Source organism: Mesitornis unicolor, unplaced genomic scaffold (assembly GCF_000695765.1).
Source record: "Mesitornis unicolor isolate BGI_N332 unplaced genomic scaffold, ASM69576v1 scaffold8450, whole genome shotgun sequence".
Classification (NCBI taxonomy): Eukaryota; Metazoa; Chordata; class Aves; order Mesitornithiformes; family Mesitornithidae; genus Mesitornis; species Mesitornis unicolor.
Window position 1 is genome coordinate 125,594 of NW_010156240.1, and position 20,259 is coordinate 145,852.

Genomic DNA, 20,259 nt, shown 5'->3' on the forward strand with positions numbered 1-20,259 from the left:
TCAAAATGCACTTGCAGCTGCTGCAGCCGTTGTTGCAGCCTGTGTGGTTTTATATGCATAAGCTACCACGGTGTTAATGGTGTGTTTGATTGAATCAGAGCTCCAGCATGCAGGCTGAAAGCTTCTTCACATATATTTATCTATGCTTTTTTTAAAAGCTTGTTTTCCTTTTGATGCTTGATTCCCCTCTGCCTTCCTCCTCCAGGCAATGATAGCCCCCCACAGACTGCCTGCCCTCCGAGACAAGCTGTCAGAAGGGACTTGGAGAATTTCAAGTGCGATTTCAGAAGCAAATGCAGCAAATAAATTCCACACAGTGCTTAGAGGGCTTATTGTCATGTCTTGAACTATTTACTAGTGCTGAGTGAATAATCCATGGAGAGCAATTTTTTTTTCTATAAATTTATCTTCTTTTGGAACATTTAGTCATTCTATGAAATTATTTGCCAAATAATGTCTGCGGCAATGCAGATGTGAGCTTTATGATGTGTTTATGGGAGTGTGTCATAACTGAAAACCAGGTTTGGTGGATAAGATTTTCCTGGAAACCAGGTGTGACAATTCGGGAATATGTGTGAGTCCGATTAGGAACTAGACTTGTGTTTATGAACACTGCCTGTAATCCAGGAGAGCATCCATTTTGTACCAGTGGTTTGCACTGCAAGGGAAGAGCAGGCGGGCACAGGGGAGGATGTGAAAGACCAAGCACAGGCTTCTGAAGGAGTCTTTAATTTTGATGCACTCAAAAGGGAGGCACGCTGCAACTGACTGCTTTGCTGGGTGGCTACTAGTATGCTGAACTATCAGAAAAGAAGTATCACTGCTTTCCCCTCAAATACCTTGTCAGACTTATCTAATGGCAAAGGAGTCGAGGTACCCAGGCACCAGCCCTTGCTTCTGCCAGGATCTGGCTCTGCTCACCTACAGACAAGCCGGGCTGCTTCTGCTCTGCTCAGGGCCACTCTTTGTTATCAACGACAATGTCAAAATGCTGCATTCAACCACCATTCCCATACTATGGCAGAGCCAAAATTCAAACACCACACCATTGCTCTTCTACGTGCAACCTGTGGATACTGTGTCAGAGTGCTGTGGTCTGGCCGGAGACTGGTTCCTTGTGCAGAGATGGTCCTCCCAGCTCCTGGGAGTAGGAAAGACAGAGACTTTCTACCCTACCCTATGAAAGTAAGCCAAAGGAATGATGCTTTCTTGACAGTGCCTACCAGTAAATGCAGTTTGGTCAAGGTGTTCCACAGTAAATGCAGTTTGGTTAAGGTGTTCCACCACACAGTAAGGAAATCCAAAATACCCAAACTGACCTGCTCACAAAATACCCAGAGAGCTGCAATGATTGCAACTATTATCATGCAGACACAAAATGAAACAGTTAATACTGATTTGCCTTATTTCGCATTCCTATTTTTTTGGGGAAAAAATCACATCTTACAAGAAAAAACGGTTATTACTTGAAGGAAATCTTTTTCCCTTGCCTCCAAGTACTTTGGCTTGGATAGTTTCCCACTAGCTCTACTTAAAGCCTGTGAGCTGAGCTGCCAGGGTCACCCAGCAACATGAGGACGTGCTGTGCCCAGGGAGCAGCACCAGTGCTCCACTATGGCCAAAAATTGATCTGAATGGAGAAAAGCTTTCCAAAAATCCTCCCCTCCTGCTGGGAAGTGGTATCTGAAGATACCTTCAGATCTTGCCCCACTTTGCCCCTGGGTCATCTCACCTGGCTATCCAGACCCAACATCATCAGCATGGAGAAGAAGAGGATCGACCAGAGCGGGGACAGGGGCAGCTCTGTCACGACCTGTGGGTAAGCGAGGAAAGCCAGTCCAGGGCCTGCAGTAATGAAAAGAGGGATGAGCCCACGTTTGTATAGCATTTGCTGGAAAATACGAGCTAAAGGCAACAGTTGAACAGAAACACAACAATCACAGCCAGCAATTGCAGGTGTTTAATACAGGAGCTAGAAACACCTGAGCCTTTGCCTATGACACACCAACCGAGTGGGGTGCACAGGGGTAGGATGGGGAGGTAGGAATGACGCTTTGCCTTGTCTCTTCCTGAAAGCAAGGATGTAATCAAATTACTGCTACCAAATGGAGCTGGAGCACTTGGCTAGAAAAATAGACTGATATTCAGACCTGGTTATAATTTCCCTGATGTCTTTTTTTTTCCATTACAAAGCGCTGTTTCTTGAGGCTAAAGCTTTTTAAGGGAAGAGAGCAATTTCAAAATATGTCTTTGTGCAAAACGGCACAGTCCCATCTTGGTTAAAAAATTATCCTAAGATTACAATTTCAAAATTTTGCATGGAAAATAGACTCAAAATTTTGATGACATCTAATTAAAACATAGGCAGTGTTTATTCTCCATAAGGTTTCAGAAAGCAAACGGCCTAAATATTTCACTGCAGCAAAAGCATATAAAACTTCAGCCCCCAAAGAGGGTGAACATTAAAAGCAGGTGTAGATACCCCTCGCAGCCAGAGTGCAATGAACATCAGCCACAGGTGCCTGAGACCCATCTTGGTGGGAGGACATGCCAAGAAGCTTGTGCACGTGGGTTTTGGTCAGGAAAGACCTGGGAGCATCCCAAGGTCACTGAAAATTTGCTCTCAAAGGTTGCTGTTGCATTTGAACCTGGGTTTCTGCTTACCTGAGGAGGCCAGCTCTGAGATCGACTTCTTCGTGATGTGTGACATAAAGCCAACGATGGAGAAAATAACAAATCCGGCAAATATGCTTGTGGTGGAGTTTATACAGCAGACGATAATGGAGTCTCTGGAAGAGAGAAAGAAAGAAAGGAAACCACCTGCAGGTTCCTACCAAGAGGCCAGGAGTGAAGGGTGGGGTGAACAAAAGCCCAAGCCCTGCCAAAAGCAGCTCCTGTGCCATGAAGAGGCAATGTGGGTGATGTGTTAAGTGTCCTGCAGGCAGGGTGCCTTGCTATGACCATCTCAGCATGCCCCTTTGGCTGCATGTTGCCAGTGAGGGGACATCAGAAATCAGGCACCCCAGACTCACCATTACCTCCTCCCTCACTCATGAGCACTCCCTGCCATGCAGAAGGCTGGGAAAAAAACCCAACAGACCTGTAGACATTGTTGTGGAAAGTGTTGTAGCTCCCCAGAGCGATCAGGGACCCCAGCCCCAGGCCGTAGGAGAAGAAGATCTGTGTGGCTGCGTCCATCCAGACCTGCCGAAAAGAAGGTGGGAGAGGAGTGCGGCGGGAGAGGCTCCATGCCGTAGACACATCTCCCACAGCAGCTCAGTGCAGGGCCAGAGAGGGAGCTGGATGCAGACCATGGGGCTATGGGCTTGGCCATCCAGCCCACTGAGGTGGTCAGGACCTGTGGACGCCATGGATGACTCAAGCTCCAAGGAAAAGTTTGGGCTAGTGGCTGGCAATGTCACAGGAGCCACCTTGAAACCGGTAGCTGCGTTGCCACCCAGCAGACTGAACACAGCTGAAGAACAGACTTTTTTCTGTCTTTCTGAACACCTACCCCCAGGGCGAGGTAGGACTCACAGACAGTGGTGCAGGTGGGGAGTGGCAAGTGCCATGAGCACAGCCTGACCCAGCATCAGATGGACATTTGCAGCCTTCCAAAACCCATGGCATGAGGCTGCTTCCAGGGATGGATGGGGAAAGAGGAAGTGTCATGCATCCCATTTTCCAAGCTGCATCCCTCAGCCCCACCATGTAGTTTGGAAAGGACACACATCTTTCGAATTTGTGAGAGTATGCTCGCTTTCTCACAACTACCCCCAGAGCCTCACATCCCATGATCACCCTCTCCATTCCTCTTCCACTAGAGCATCTTTCATTTTCCAACATGGGCTTTCTTGTGCAAACAACTGCAGAGAACAGCTTGCAAAGCTGGTCCTGGTGCCTAAAGGGCTTAAAGCCTAGAAGGCACGTGAAAAACGGGCAGACTGTTCATTTCTCAATAACATAGTATTTAAACAACTCTTCTGATCTGGAGAGCCCTGTTTCCAGTATTAGAGCCAATGCAGCTGGCAATACCATTACAGTGAATTTCCTGCAAGACAGATCTTTGGGACCCCTTGGGAAATTATGGGCATCCAGTTATCCACATTAGGATTTCCACATTCGGCTACAAACCTCAGAGTCAGAGAGCTTTCTGAAGTCGGGTGTGAGGTAGAAGAGGATCCCCTCCTTGGCTCCCGGCAGCGTGACTCCCCGGAAGAAGAGGATGAAGAGCATGAAATAGGGGTAGGTGGCTGAGAAATACACCACCTGCGAAAGACACCATGGGAGAAAAGCACTCAGCCCACCAGCACTAAGGAGCTTTCCTACCCATGTTGGCATTGGGTCTGGTGTGACCTCCTGCGAGGGGGGACAGGCTCCTCATGCACCGCTGCTTTTGGCAGCATTTCCTTTTATTTTCTGTCTCCTATTCCTGTGCTAGCAATGTTTCTGGCTGTTTGAGGTTTCTCTCTGCCAATGACACGCAAGGACGCACTAATCGCAAAAGTAGCAGGCTAAAGTCTGGATGAATTGCCCAAAGACAAGGGAATTGCACAAGGATAAACTTAGTCCACAGAAGTAATCCCTTTAAGTCATTGCATCCTTACTTTGCAGAGCTAAAGCTGATGCTTCTCTAGGCTGTTGCATCAAGCAACGTGAGTCCTCTTGACTCCACTTCTTTCTGTTCAGCAGTGTTTCAGGGACAGGCAGGTACGTCCTATCCCTCATTGCAGGGCCCATACTGGCAATCACCATGGCTTTGCTGTGGCTGCATAGCTAAAACCTGCTTGAGAGCCACCAGGGAAGTTAACAGCTTAGGTGACCTATGCCTGAAGCACTTCTTTCTGATCTCTCCTCCAGATTATTCCTTTCATAATATTGTCCTGCTACACCATGCTGAGCTCTAAATAACACATCTCAGAATCTCAGCATTGCTTTTTCACTAAACTAAGCAATTACCTTTCTGCTGTGCTAGCCTGAAATGCTATGCAGTGGATAACAAAGTGCTTCTGATCTGAAGGTCTTTCACCAATACCTAAAGGGCAGCAGGAAAATGTTCAAAAGAGATGGTGAGGAGTTTTTTCCACCAGCAGCATTTTAAAAGATCGTGATTTTCAAAAGGGGGAGCCCAGAAGAAGCCTTGCACTCTCAAAGGGCTGTCTCAAGGCAGGTAATGTAAGTAATCTTTGAAAACCTCTTCTTAAGTCCTTTAGAGAGACTGAGCTATCAGACCCATGACTTTACAGGAAAGAATAAAAAGTACCATAAACACAGTAGCAATTTTTACAACCATGAAAGGTAAATGTCAGGAATTTAATAGCATCTACTGCAGTTCTGCTTCAAAACTCCATCACCCTAGTTATAGGCACTCAAACAAAATTGAGTCCTATGGACATTTTGACAGCCGAGACCTAAGCACAGCAATGAGAGGCAGCACTGAAACACCCAGCCCTCATCCCATACCTTGCCCGTCCACTCCACGCCCTTCCAGATGGAGAAGTAGACCAGCAGCCAGGCCAGGGCCAGCGTACCGGCCAGGGGCCATCGGATGGTGCCGGGCTCCCCCAAGCCCCCAGACATCTGGTGCATGTTCCTCCTAGGAGTGGCAGAGATTGCGTTAAGGGGAAGTCTGACCCTTCAGGCCAGAGGAACCAGAAATACCAGAGATGGGTGGAGGGTGAAGGGCCAAGTGCAGACAAGAATGAGAACCTGCAAAACCCTACAGGGACCTGAGGCTCATCATGACGGGATAAAGGAAGGAGAAACAGCTGACCTGCAGCTGTCCCACACCCATGCCCACCCCAGTGGGTGGCCAGCTCTGACCTCCTCCTGCCAAGGCTGTCCAGGGAAAGGGGGCAGTGGGCACGGCCGCAGCCCTGGCAAGCAGGCGCGATGGCCGCAGTGAGGGGGAGAAACCTGGTGTAGGCAGGCTGTGGACGTACTCCCAGAACTCGGTGACAGCACTGGTCAGGTTGGTGGTGTCGGCCAGGGAGTAGTTGGAGAAGCAGCGGTCGGTGTTCCAGGCGTTCCCGCAGCTCTGCCATGGCAGGACCTGCACCGGCACAAGCACAGCAGGGTTATCATTAATGTGACATCTCCGAAGGGCAGCAGCAAAAAGAGAAATTTGGCTTCTTTTAAACTGAAACACTTTTTTTTTTTTTCCTGCAAAGAGGATGGATGGCTTCTGTGGATGGGCAGGAAACTTGCAGCCAAAAGCGTGAAACGATTTTCCAAACTAATGATAAATTGTGACACGGATTTTCCAGGAAACAATATCACTACGTGATTAGGGCAGTGCTGTAGCTGTAATAAAATGTTAGCAATTCCCCAGATAGAAAGCCATTTCCAATTAACTGTTGGTAATTAATAGCTACTAATTAAAATAGCTACCGGGGGATATTGTGTTTATAATCATTACAGCTTTTGGCTAGCTTCACTCAACAAGTGGTTGCAATTTACTGCACAAAGAATAAACACTGATTTGTTTCTTATCTCTCATTTATACCGAGCTTCAACACGTAAAAAGCAATGTGGCATTGAGAATGAGGGCTAACGCTTTGTCTACACAAATAAACCACCATAATATAAGCCCAGGAGTGAATTTAAAGCATAGTGGCTATTTCATGCTGTCTCCTGCCCTGATTATAAGCAGGACAGAGGGACTCCTGGAAGATGTTTACACCGTCAGTAGCAGTGTGACGGCAGCACGCTGCTACAGATTTAATGCAATCAGCTCTGGTGCTGCAAGCGTTGAAATCACAACATCAGGGGCTGCCTAAGCATGCAAGGCAATTTGCCCATGCTGTGTAGTGCCACAGCTGAAGCAGCCCAACAAGAGCAGCTCAGACACGTCCCCATGTGCAGCGATCTCACTTCCCCAGTGCAGCACATGTAGATAAATGCAGAACGGCTATTCTGGACAATTTCCCTCCGCAGATAAGACCACAGGCTCCAGCTCAGCAAAGCTTGAAGAAGATGTTTGTATCCATTTCAATTCATCCACGAACATGGACTCCTTTAGAAATATTATCTGTGTTTTAAGTGCTTTGTGGCATCAGTGCCTTTAAGAGCTGCCTTCACCCCCACCTAAATCAGTTCACTCCAGCAGATGATACCTCCTAATGTGCATGCTGGCTTGGCAGAAGAAGGGCTATGGAGGGGCAGCTGGGGACACCCCGGTGACCACTCAAGATGTGTGCACCCACTCAATGGTGTCATTTCGGGCTCGTTAGTTGCACTGAAGCAAAAAATGCAATGGCTCAAGCAGCGGCGCACAGCAGCCCTTCATCCAAGCGGTCTGCATATCAGAGGCATTGCACAGCTCTTATAAGGAGGGGCAGGCAGGGGGATGGTTTGTTGCTGCTCCATTTCCTGTGAATTTCAGAGGACAGAAACTGCAGAAGGAAAGCTGGATTCCTGTTCAGGTTCAAAATACTCCTAGTCAAATTTAGGAGGAACAGGGGACAAGCATCAGCCTGGCTTTTTTATTTGTACCTTGGATCCATTGAGGGATCTGGAAGTATCCCTGGTAAAAGGCCTTAAGCCAAACAGCTGGAGCTGTCTGTGTAGATACGAGCACTGTCACCAGTCAGGTCTCTGACACATGAATGTACCAAAGACTTATCCTAAGATGCAGCCTGCCCAGGGTGTAACTACGATGGGTTCCTCTGGGGTAGAATTTGTTCATTTGGGGATTCAAACCATCCATCCATCCTAATCATCCATGACTGACAATTTCGTTCTGGACCCAGGAGCCTACAGTGGGTGTTGGCAGTAGAAGCACAGCTAGGAATGCCAAACAGAACATTTTAGCAAAAGTCTTGGTAGATACTTTAAATTTTTGATCAAACAAAAAGTGAAACTGGATGTGCAATCCTCATAACAGCATTTCAGGGTTATACCTAAATGAAAAAAATTATCCCATTTGAACCACAGAGTTGATGTCTTTAAGGCTGCAGGTAGCTCAGAGAGTTAAGTTAAGGAAGCTCTTCCCAGCTGCTGGGCTGAAAGAAACCATTACACTACCAAGAAGTTAATGTGGGGCGTGATTCTAACCTTCTGCGGTAGAAGACCCTGCTGTGGAAGAGGAACCCACTATGAACCACGACACCAAAGTACATGCTAAGGGATGGTCACAAGCAGGTGTTGAAATGCTTTCCGAATCTTTTTCCCAGCGGAAAAAAATCCCCGGGATTTTATTTTTCAAGAGAAGCATAAATGAGGACTAAATAAGGTCAGGAGTAAGTGTTTAAGAACATGTTGTGACAAAACCTGTTGTGGAAATGTGCAGCTCTTAGATTCACACAGCTCTAGAAATATGAACCACCCTCTCCATCATCAGTACTCATCAGCATTACATGACTGCCTGCCTCCAGGGCTGATGGACCATTTTGGGAAGGGTCCAGCAGGGTGCTGACAGAGGCTCTTTGCCCAAAACACAAGCAGCTAGTGCAAGTTTTGTGGCATAAACTACTCACCCACCATAAGGCAGGGAGTAAAGACCCATGGTCCAGCCAATGCCATGCTGTAGCCATGTCTGTGACTCACCGTGGTGAAAGAGTTGAAGAGATAGTAGAGAGACCAGGCGATGATGACGATGTAGTAGATATTCAGCCAGAAGGAAAGAACCACAGCTGCCAGTCCCACTCCTGCAAGCAAAGGCAGAGAGCAGCATCCATCCAGGTCTCTGTACCCAACTGAGCTCACAGGCACCACCAGAAGTTTTGTGGCAGAGCCAGAAAAAGTGAATCAGCTCATCAACACAGCAGTGTTGCAGTTGCACTGTGAGCTGGTCAGCAAGGAAGGCTCATTCCCTCACATCTCCAACCCACCCATCTCCACTGGGTGAGCAGTGCTACCTTTCTGCATGCTACAGGCACTTTAGGGACAATGCTCCATAAAAACAAACAGGATCAGGTCACTTCCCTGGCAGAATCGCTCTTCCCCTCATCCAAGGCATTTCTAAATCACCACTGGTTTACAGAATGCAGTTACTCCAGATATGGCAACAGGTTTACGTCCCCTATCAACAGCTTTCCCATGCAATTAAATTAAGCTTGCATATGAAGGCTTGGGGCAGGTCTTCTGCAACCAGAGCCCCTCCATCACAGTCCTTGCCGCTCATAAAGTGCCTTGTCACCATGCAAGAATGCTTGAACAGAGCACAGCGATGTTAGTCACTGCAGACATCAGGGTCAAGGACAACTTGATAAAGATAGGGGGAAAAATCTCCCCTCACCTGCCATCCCATCCCAGTCCCCAAGGCTTTTTTGATTTGCTGCCCAAATCATTAAAGGGTTTTTGCCTGTAGTTATTCGCCATCACCTTCACAAACTTACAGTACAGTACCTTTAAACATGGGTGCTAATTTCCAGACTCCCAGTCCACCGACAGAGGTATACTGGCCCAGAGCAGTTTCCAGCAGGAAGAGAGGAATCCCAGCAAACACCAGTGTCAGGAAGTAGGGGATGAGGAAGGCCCCTGAAAGAAGGAGCAACGTTATTAGACAGTGCCCCCTTTTACCAAGAAGCAAATGCCTCCAGCTGCGGTTTCTCGCTCCACAATGCCCACGTGATGAGGATCAGACTTGCTTGAAGCCAACAATTTGCAACTGGAGTTGGAGTCAGTGTCTCCCATTGAGATCACCACTGACTTCTTATTTATTCCCATCACTATGGATATATATGTATCGTATATACTGGCATCAGTAGCTATGGGATGCCAGTCTCACTTAGTTGTTAGATATTTAGACAATGCTAAACCCAACCTGACAATGAAGCCAAAAGCCCGGACACTAACATTGGTAACTTGTTCTTGCTGATGTTTCCTGCCTTAACCTGCAGCAGCTCCCAATTCTTCACCCTGAGGGAAAAGGGCACAGGAATATCTAGCATTGATCACTACTTTCTTTGTTCATAGCTATTTCAGACTTAAAGGAGTCTGTAGCTAAGTCTGTATTTGCTCTTGTAACAGTCCTCCTCATCCTTCCCTCAGGTTTTGCCCTTAAAATTACTGGTGAAAACATTATTCCTCTCTATGGACCCTATAGAAATCATCTCATCACTAGAAATGATGTGGTACAGCCATTCAGTACTGATATTACTTGCAGCCAGTTATTAGAAGAGCAAATACGATAGGACAGCCTCGCCATGTGATTTGAAGGCTGTACATATTCAGGTCATCCATGACTTCTAGGACTTGGGACAAAGCTCATTTCCCAGCTTCCTCATGCATGCCATCGTCCCCAAGGAGGACAAAATCTTGCAGAAGATGATGGCTGGAGAGAGAGAAGGGGACATTCAGTTTGCTTGGAAGCAGCTGGCTGTGTCTGGGATGGCACTGGTTTCTGCACTAGCTGGAGGGCTGAGCTGTCAGCCTGAGTCGTCTTCTCCGGAGATTAGCCGGAAAGCAAACACAGAGCCAGTGAGCAAAACCGCTCGGGAAAGCTGCAGCCCAGCTTGCACCTGGCAGAGCCAGGCTCCGGCAGCTGCTCTCCAAGGGCAGGGAAGCAGCAAGGAGCAGCCAGGGACGCTGGCTCTAGGGGCACCCAGCTGGGGACGCCTGCCTGCCAAGCGGGGAGCTAAGCCCAGCTGGGAGAGGCGGGCGCCAGCACCCGGCTTGGGAGTCGGCAGGAGGCAGCATGCAAGAGGAGCTGGCAGCGGGTGGCGGGGAGATAACACGCTCTGGGCCAGCAGCTCGATGACCATGAGCCTAAATCGCAAGCTGGCGTGGAAGCGCAGGCTCTCGGCTTCACCAGCAGCCTGGCATGGAGGAGCCAACAGCTTTGAGCATCACTGCAGGAGGAGCGATTCCCACTGGACAGGTCCAGCCTCTCAGGAGCCCTGCGGGAAACCAAGGCCCACTCCAAGGACACAGATGCTACCTTGCTACCTTCGTGCTTCATTGTAGAATTTGGAGACTCAGCTTAACTGCAGTTATAGTACCTGGCTCACTTCTGTGCAAGCAGCTGATTAAATTTGGCCATAGCCCTGTGTTTTTCATCTACTGCAGGCCAGAAAGGTTTGTAGGTGAAAGATTTTATTAGACTACTGAGAAAAAAACCAGACATTTATCCTGCCCTGACAAAAATCCTCTAGAATAGGGAAAAAGCTACAAACCAGACTGCAGCCTTGAAGTGAAGGCTGTTGGCAATGACACTGCCACTCTGGAGGGTCAGGTCCTCAAGCTGGCACAGATAACATCCCCGGGTGCTGTACAGCCAGAGATGAAATCAGTCTGGAAATTTGTACCTAAAATTTGCATTCCTGTGCCTAAATCCTTGACACAGAGAGAAAGGGGTACTCTTTAATCTCTGACCCTGGATGGACTGTTGAAAGGTCCTGTTCAGTTCCTGGGCCTGCTACAAATGACTGTATATGATCTTAGCAGATTTCAAATCCATCTCAAAGTGCATAGGTCAAAGGGGTGATGGCGCTGGTCCTGCCCTGCCTGCTCCCTGCCGTGGAGGTAGGGCAAGATCCGAGGTAGGAAAAGATCCCACAACACCGAGCACTCACTGTGCAGCCCCAAATCTGCCTGCAGTCCCCAGCTGCTAATGCCATAAAGCAAGGAAAAATAATTAATCCTTAAAAACCAGCGAACACTGCCCACATATCAAAAGTTGAGCATTACAAGCTGTTACATGCCATTGCTTGGAGTCTCAACATGTAAATGAGAAATGCATGGCGCTTATTTAAAGAAACATTCTTCTCTCAAGTTATTCAAGCTCAGGATCTCACAGACAATTTTTAGTTCCTACTGAGCCACATTTAGAGTCAATTTAGAGTCCAGTAAAATCCTGTTGACATCAGAAGGACTGCATGAGGTTAGAAAATCAGTGTAGAGGCTGGAGCATTAGTCATAGCTGGGCACATTCAGCTGCATGCAGAGCCAGCAGGGAGCCCAGGCATCACTTTGGGTAAAGCCTGCTCCTCGCAGTGGATGGGCCTTGCGCTGAGCTGCCATACCCTGGGTGAATATCCCCTAATTATGTGCCCGATTACAATGCCGAGCAAATCAGCCGTGAGGTGATCCAATGTGACAGTGGTAAGTGAGACGACAATATTTCCATTCAGTTCAATTTGCCTGTGCGTAATGGAAGCAGCCCACACGACCACGCTCTGAGCAGTGCACATGCAGGGACGCTAAAATTAGAGTCCCACCCACAGTCTGCTCCGCTCCCAAGGCGGCTCCGTCGGGGCAAAGTCAAGACGGTGCCCACCCGATTGCGAATCAGATGCTGCGTGCCCCTTCCTCGCTGCTCTGCATCGGCTCCCGGTGACGCTTTCGTGCGTCAGCTCTCCTGCCTGTCTCCGGCATCAGCAGCCTCCACTTGCTGCTCATTATTGCCAACTGCGGGAAGAGTCGTGCCAGCAAACAGCCAGAGCGGGTAGGGGTGCGAGGAACGAGCAACACAGACTTCCACAAACCACATGAACCAACAGGCCAGGAAGGACGTCTGAGAGGGGGCAGGCACCAATTCCCGCGTTTCATCCACCCAATGGTTTTGCTTGCACACAGCTAATCTCTCTGTGTGTCTGAAGCTGCAGGGGCAAAGATCATCATTGCTAACACTAATAATAGCACTCTGCACCTCCACAGCACCCTCTGGCCTAGGATCTTAGCTGACTTTATAAATAGAATTGATTTTACCTTCAAAACACCCCTCATCTAATTCTATTGCCATCCCCACCTTTACGTGCGAGGAGATGGAGCCACAGGCAGTGCGGATCCTGTGTGTTGAGACTGCACAGCAATCGCAGGGCAGAGATTGGGTTAAAAACCAGTGCTGTGACTTAGCTACAGGGCTAATGTCGTACGAGGAGGGGTAACACGGTCAGGTGTTGGAGCATGGCTAGGTAAAAATGTCAGACCCACGCTGTGGCTCCAGCAATGGTGACACAGGCTCCTGTAGGTGGACTTGGCTGTTTCCCATACACCTCATATGGCTCAGCCACACACTCACACCTCTGCATGAAATGACACACTGATACAGAAATCTTCTTGTCCACATGGATAACTGCCTAGTCTCCCACTGGGAGTTGCCCCACGTGCTTCAGAGTAAGGGCCAAGATCCCCCTAAATGCTGTGGAGCGACATGGACAGACTGCTGCAGGGAGCTCAACCCCTCCCCTCTTTCCCAGGGTAGGAGGAGCAGGGTATCCTACACCACCTACAGCACAGACAGCAGAAGTGGGCTGGCGATATGGGGAGGTCACAAGAGCCAGAGACAAAGCAGGTTTTGAAAAGGAAATTCAAGGCAAAAGGAAAAGAAAAAAGGTGTGGAGAAAAAGTGTGAGAAGAGACCCTCAGAGCAGCATGAAGGAACATGGCCGTGGGAACAGGGACTCTGGGCAGTGAAGAGATAAGAAGGGAGAAAAGAGCAACATGGGCAGACTAGCAGGGGATACTAAAATTATATATACAGCCTTAATGGTGAGGTGAAGGGGTTTGGATTGTGCAGAAAGTCCGAGAAATTATTCAAGGAGGTGAGTAGCACTCCAGTGGGAAGTGAGGGTTATTTTAGTAGCAGGCACAAACAACGGGAGAGCTGGGCATGGGGGGGAGAAGAAAGAGCCTCTGCTCTACTGACACCAAAGCAGCACATACTCCCCTCCACAAAAGCATGTCCCTGCCTAGCCTGAAGAAATAGTACGTTTCATCATTTTAGAGGAGAGCTGAGGCACAAGGGTGTATTTTCTGACTTGATCCAAGAAACGCAGAAAGTCTGTAACTGGGCAGGGAGCTGATCTCCCAGATCTCTTGATTTCTAGTCCTGCTCTGTTTCCTCATCTGCCATTCTCTAGCCTTGCAATGGTTTGGCAAAGTCTCAGCTGAGGACTGATAAGGAAATTATGTAGTGAGACAATGTTAAAAAGAGTAAAAAAAGCTGGTGTTAGCTATCCACAGAGGAGGACACTGCTACCAGCTGCATCACGGTTACTCTAAGTCCTTCACGGGCTGCTGCCTTCTCTCATGGTCTCTGTTTTCCAAACATCAGGACAGAGATGCTAACTGTGACCCTTCTCACAGTACAGCAGTAAGTCAAACCTCATTTGCTTTCATAGATGTGTGCCCATGTGCGTGAGCATGCTTGTATATGTATATATGTCTACAAGGTCCTGCTATGGCCCATGCAAAGCTTCTGAGCAAAACTTCTTAGACATGTGACCCAAAAACAGATACAAGACTGTTACCCCTTGAAAACACACTAGACTGAGGAGAAGCCCACCATTAGCAGTTATAAACTGATTTCCCTGGGAAGCTCCCAGCAACCCAGCTGGGTGCCTATGTGCATAGCTCTCCTTGTAAATAAATGAGGTCCCCAGACATTTGTTATAGCCCTGCAAATCTGGGCTGCAGAAGCTTGATGTGATTCTTCTTGTATTTCTTTGGGCTTGCTTCTTCCCAACCTGCACTTGCTAGGAAAGCCCATGGACTGTGGGAACTGGTCTACCCTATAGCTTGATAACTCACACTATAAGGGAGAGCTCTCAAGCAGGGGACCAGCTGCTTGCCCAGACCCACACCAAACCAAAGCCTGTTCAGAGGACAAGGCTGCTCAGGGATGAGTGCAGGTGCTGTGCATTTCTCTTACCTCCTCCATTCTTGCCGCAGAGATATGGGAAGCGCCAGACATTGCCCAGCCCAATGGCATAGCCCACGCAGGATAGCAAGAAATCAAATCTGCCCTTCCAGGAGCCTCTGTCTGGGATCTCCTTCTTCTTCTTCTTGGTGTTCACGGCCTCAGGGGAGATGGGCTCCGGTTCCTCCAGGGCTGCCTCCTTTACCTCAGAAGGAGAGCTCAGCTCCACAGAGGTGTTGTCCATCTTGCCCATCGTGACTCAGATGTACAGCCGCTCTGCTCAGGGGCTGTGAGAGCAGGAAGGGCAGCCTCCACCGTGACCGAGCACAGATACAATGGGAAGCACTGGACAAAGCTCCTGATGGAGAAGTAGAGAAAGAAGTTATCCTGTGTTAACATAGGGGGCTTAGGGGAAGAACTTACTACGGTGGACTGGTGCACATCAGGGCAGCCTCTCTATGCCTCCCTGCTTTCCTCATAGATATAAAGGAGGATAATTTTACCTTACTCCGCAGCTGTGGTCCTGAGTACCTATGGTCACACAGACCGCTAACAACAGACTCAGGCCTGGTTGTTACCAGCACAGAGCAAACCTCTCACCTTGCATCTTATCTCCTCCTCATCCCAACATCTGCTCTGCAAAAAAAGCTCCAGGACCAGTATGCTTGCAGGGAAGTCACAGCCTGTGGCTAACTCACCACAGAGCAGTCCAGGCTGAGAAATATATCTAGCATGTCCAAGCGATGGTGGAGAATGGCATAATGGAGGTGCCGCATCCCCCAGGTCCAGAGAGCATCAGCCATGAAGCCATCTGAGATCTGAGGTACCCATGCATGCCTGTGATAGTATAGTTTTTCAATGGTATTCCTGCTACAGGCATGCCCTCACATGGCAATCCTGTGCCCTAATGCCCTGTCATGGTAGCAACGTGGCCATGATCACAGCTATACACCTGTAGTGCCTGGTGAAGATATGGCTGATCTGTTCAGCACCTCCTCATACACCACACTGCATGAGATGTTGTAATCACCAGGTGATGTTCAGCAGATGCTCATTAGTGACTATAGGCAGCCTGTGAACCACTGAAATCCCACTAAGTCCTGACTCCAAAGTCCTGGGGATTAATTGGATAAGTCTGACTGAAAATTTAATGAATATTTCCACTGATTTTAGGCCCTAATATGTATATAATCAGCATACCAAAGCAATTCAGAAAGAAAGAGAGAAACTACGTCATTATAGCGGTGTCTAAACCAATATTGCACTCATGTCTTGAAAACTGCACTGTCATGTGCAGTTCTCCCTTACTCTTACAAAAGCTACTGCAAAGTCAGAAAAAGGCATGGAGGGGAGCCAAAAGGATGCTCAAAAGTGTGTAACATCTTCCATGTGAGGAAAGGCTAAATGAACTAGGATGCATTGTCCTGTGGAAGAGGTAACTGATAGGGGCCTATAAGCATATCAGTGAATACAAGTATTCATCATTTCTGACACAAGAACCATGGAAGATTTAAATCAAGACAGCAGACAGTAGGTACAAAAAGAACAAAATCTGATACTCAACAAAAGGCACAGCTATGCAGCTAGAATCCCCTCTCCAGAACATGCTGAACATGCTAAGAGTTTACATGACCTCAAAAAGCAAATTAAGAGGAAAAATAATGGAAGGAAAATCCACCAGGTGCTACCACTGCTGTTCAGGAAATCCCTGAACTGAAAGTTGTTGGAGGTTGAGGGCCTCTTCCAGGGAAGTATCACTCCCTACTTTTCCTGATTTTATCCTCTGCCCACAACATCTGCCATCAGCCAGTGCAGAAGACAGGGTTCCAGGCTGGTATGGCCTTGGTTCTCCACACCAGTTCTCAGCCCATTTTATACAGAGCTTCTGCCAGGGGCAGAAGGGGTGACCAGTGCTACAACCTTGCAGATAAGTCTGTTGACAAAAACATTCCCACATGCACATATTTGGAAAAAAAATAAAATGTAAACATCAGGTGGATATACCAGGATATACTTCAAAGCAATGCTCTGAAGAGGTGGCAGGCTCTAGCAGTTAAAGCTGGCCTTGCTTGAGATGCTTACACTTGGCACTCTTGTCTCCTAAGCAACCAGTACCCATTTACCCCATGGGATGCCTGGGGACTTGTTAACTAGTGTTTCTAAAGTGTCCTGAACAGAGATGGTCTCCCAAGACCAAGCTCAACAGCAGCATTGTCTCTTGCTTACTACAATTGTCAGCCTGTGATTACAGCAGATGGATTTCCTTTCCCCACAGAATTTGTCACTGGGGTTAGAAAAACTGTGTCAGCTGTGAAGGGAATGGATGAACCAGAAAATAACTGTGATTCATTCTGGTATGTCAGTGGAGAAGCCAGAGATGTCTTTGCTGCACAATGGAGCTGTAAATGGAGCCCTCTGAGCTATGGGGCCAGCTCCAAGCCTTGCAGCTCCTCTAGCCCAAGGATGGTTGCAGGTAAGCCCAGAAGTAAGTGGCAGCATGACAAAGCCTTCTAGGGAGAAGGGACTGTTTTGCATAGCCCATGAGGCAGACAGCAGAAGAAAGCGTTGCTGGATACCCAAAGCAAAGGCTTTGGTTAATAGATCTCTTTCTGTCGAACACCTTGTGATAGCACTGTCACACCAGCTCCTGGCTCCTCAGTAAGGCAGAGAGCAAAAAGATTATACAGAACATGTAGGAGGAAAGTAAAATAAAGACAATTTATAAATCAAAACAGAAGAAATAGCACCAAAACCCCTGGGAAGAATTCAAAGCTGGGCTAAGTCAGGATAATTAGCTATGCCTGGAGACATAACAAATTAGGCTCAGCAGAAGCCATTTCAACTCACTTCCTTTTTTCTGAGGCAAAAAACAGTAGGTAAGCTGGTATCTTTAAAAAAGTATGTATATATCCCTATACTTGCTGCCATAGTTCTGGAGTAATACTACAGCTAGATGATCACACCACATATTACATGTACTTGGGATAGGATGGTAGAGGAAGAGCAGACCATACTGGCAAGTTCCTCTTACCTGAGAAGTGAGGTCCTTCATCTCCAACTAAGAAGGAATAAAATAGATTTACAGAGGTTTCTCCACAGTCAAGAAATAGAAAAACAGTCAAGAGGACCCACTGAAAGTTCATCCCACCTACTGTCCAGTCTCTTACAGTGATGGATGATAAGGGCAGAAGGGCTCACGCATGTCCTGCAGCGCAGCCATGCCACGTCCTTCCCCAGACACACAGCTCTGACCAGGAAAAATACAGGCATTGGTTGCTCCAGGCAAAGTGCTTGACTCCTATATTTAGACATCAGCTCACACGCTGATGGGGCTGCTAGGACAAAATGCAGCAGCCCTTCCACTTATTCACATGAGTCTCCTCCAGCACGAGCGCAGGGGTCTGCCCTGTGCTGACAGCCTAGAGAGAGAAGAGTCAGCTCAGCAGCTCTCTGTCATGTCATATTATTTGTTCTGAAAAGCACACGGTGCTTTGGGCACAGCAAAACGCCTGAAGGATTCAAAATAATAATCAATAAGAGCAGAGCTACAAGCTGGAGGTGGGCTTTGCTTCGCAAAGACTTGAAAACAAGGTCAAAGAGTTTAAACATGACACTATAGCAGGTTTCTCATTTGGCTTCTTCTAAATGCATCATATTCTGAAGCCAAGACTTTCAAAACAATCACTAAAAGCTAGGCTCAAAATTCACTGACAGTCAAGTACTGATCCGAGTTTCACCAAGTTAAGCAGAAGTCCTGGTCTTCTGCTGCTCAAGTCAATAAGAACAATTGCATGGTCCCCAGCGGGTGCAGAGCCAGGCTGAAGCACATTCTGGAAAACAGTCCTTCCTCTCCTCCTTTTGAGGATTTTCTCTTCAAATGAGAAAGTACCCCTGACAAAGTATTACCTCCACTTGAAACGCTGCCACCTTAAACTGCTAACAATGTTGACCTTTTTGCTTTCCCTTGCTTCAGTGTGAAATATTAACAGCCTCCTCAAATTTGACAGAAACCAAAAATTTCAAGAGCACAAAATTGCCTGAAATGAAACAGCAAAATTACCTGTGGAAATGGACGTAAGAAATACTTTCACACCATCCCACCTCTTATTTGTCAATGCTGTAACAGCCACACAAATCACTTCTGACCCATGCAGGTAGAGCCACAATTAGTTTAATTACACGGCGCAGGCTGTTGTTCAGTCAATTAGACTTTTCCTTCCATCCACACCATTTTAATGACAGCCAAGTAGCCTCAAGGCTCTTGCATCTTGTTTAGAGCTGTGACCGGCTGATTGGGGCACAGCAGACTCTCGGCTGATTTTCTGCTTGCTGCAGCAGCAGCATATGCTTGAGCTGCATCGGTGAAAGCCGGAGGGGCTGGAAAAAAAAACCCACCCTGGGAGCCTGAGGATGCTGGTGGAACCCATGGGGCTGGAGCATCGCTGTCCTACCCAGATGGGTCAGGTGGACAGAGACATTTGTGTCTCACAGCCCTCTCCACATGCTGCCCAAGAGGCAGACACCACAGCCACTCAACCTTTCGTCTCCCTTCCCCTGAAGAGAGGCGATTGCTTGGTTACAGGAGGAATCATCACTTATAAAGGGACATGAGAAGAAAATAAATCCACTCCCCTGGGTGACAGAGCTGCCAGGTGGCCCTCCACCTCCACTCCCCTTTTCCACTCTGCTGCATGAGATTTGGGTTGTTGATATCTGTCTCTGGTCTGTGGTTGTCCAACCTGCCTCTGCCAGCAGCCCCAGGCAACCCACATTGCTCCCAGTGACATGGCAAGGGTCTGGCACCACACCACAACCCTACTCACATGAGCAGAGGGGGCAAGGGCAGCATGGGGCTTGTTTTGTAAACCATTAAACAGGACTTCAAGATGAGCAGCCTGATCTAGTGGGAGGTGTCCATGCTCACTGGGGGGAGGTTGGAACTAGATGATCTTTGGGAGGTCTCTTCCAACCCAAACTATTCTGTGATTTTGTGAGGCCATAGTACATCTTGCAGCTCTCAGCCACAGTCCTGGGAGGGTTGTGGGAGTCCATCATGGCCCTGAATAAAAAAACAGGTGAAGAACAGCTGAGGTGCTGGTGCAGACAGCAGCCTCCTGCCTGATCGCTTTGCTAAGTGGCACTTTGATTTTTGCATTATGATGCCCACTTGAATCTCCTCCAGCTTCTCATCCTGCAGGAAGTGGAGTCAGATCCTGCTCCTGGACACAGACAGTGCTTCGCTCATGACTGCTGCTCTTACCTTGGCTGTGGCTGCCTCACATTGCCCCTAAGAAAAGCAGCGGTTTTGTGCCTTTTTTGAATTATGCAAATGCTCTTGTTTAGAGCTCATCCTGGCAGCTGAGAAGCTTCCCCAGGGAGCAGAGCACCAGCAGGGCTCTTACTCAGCTCCCGCAGCCCACCCAGACCTAGCCCAAGCAACCACAGCAGTGTGAGGATTGAGACTGGGCCATATCCCACTCCCCTCATGGCAGCCTCCAAGCAAAACAGCAGGCAGCTCCCTGAGCCCCTGCCAGCCTCGAGATTGGAGAAGAAGACAGACAAGTGGCTTAAAGGCATCCCTGCCTCCATCCTCCTCGGTGAAACGACTGCATTAAAAAGATTAAAGGCCTATTTCTGCCCATTTTAAATGTGCTGATAAAATTAAGAAGCGTTTT

At 48.1% G+C, this 20,259-nt stretch overlaps 1 protein-coding gene across 1 annotated transcript in view; it reads right to left on the minus strand.

The window, feature by feature from the left end:
• Positions 1-14,837, minus strand: part of LOC104541151 (sodium- and chloride-dependent GABA transporter 1-like) — a 23,481-nt gene extending 8,644 nt beyond the window's left edge. The window contains exons 1-9 of the mRNA XM_010185166.1: positions 14,597-14,837; positions 9,349-9,480; positions 8,548-8,648; positions 5,943-6,052; positions 5,464-5,596; positions 4,135-4,269; positions 3,101-3,204; positions 2,665-2,789; positions 1,733-1,845 (exon numbers count right to left, since the gene is read on the minus strand). Of these exons, the coding sequence (XP_010183468.1) occupies positions 1,733-1,845; positions 2,665-2,789; positions 3,101-3,204; positions 4,135-4,269; positions 5,464-5,596; positions 5,943-6,052; positions 8,548-8,648; positions 9,349-9,480; positions 14,597-14,837 (1,194 nt within the window). The remainder of the gene's footprint in view (positions 1-1,732; positions 1,846-2,664; positions 2,790-3,100; positions 3,205-4,134; positions 4,270-5,463; positions 5,597-5,942; positions 6,053-8,547; positions 8,649-9,348; positions 9,481-14,596) is intronic.
• Between the last annotated feature and the right edge of the window lie 5,422 nt (positions 14,838-20,259).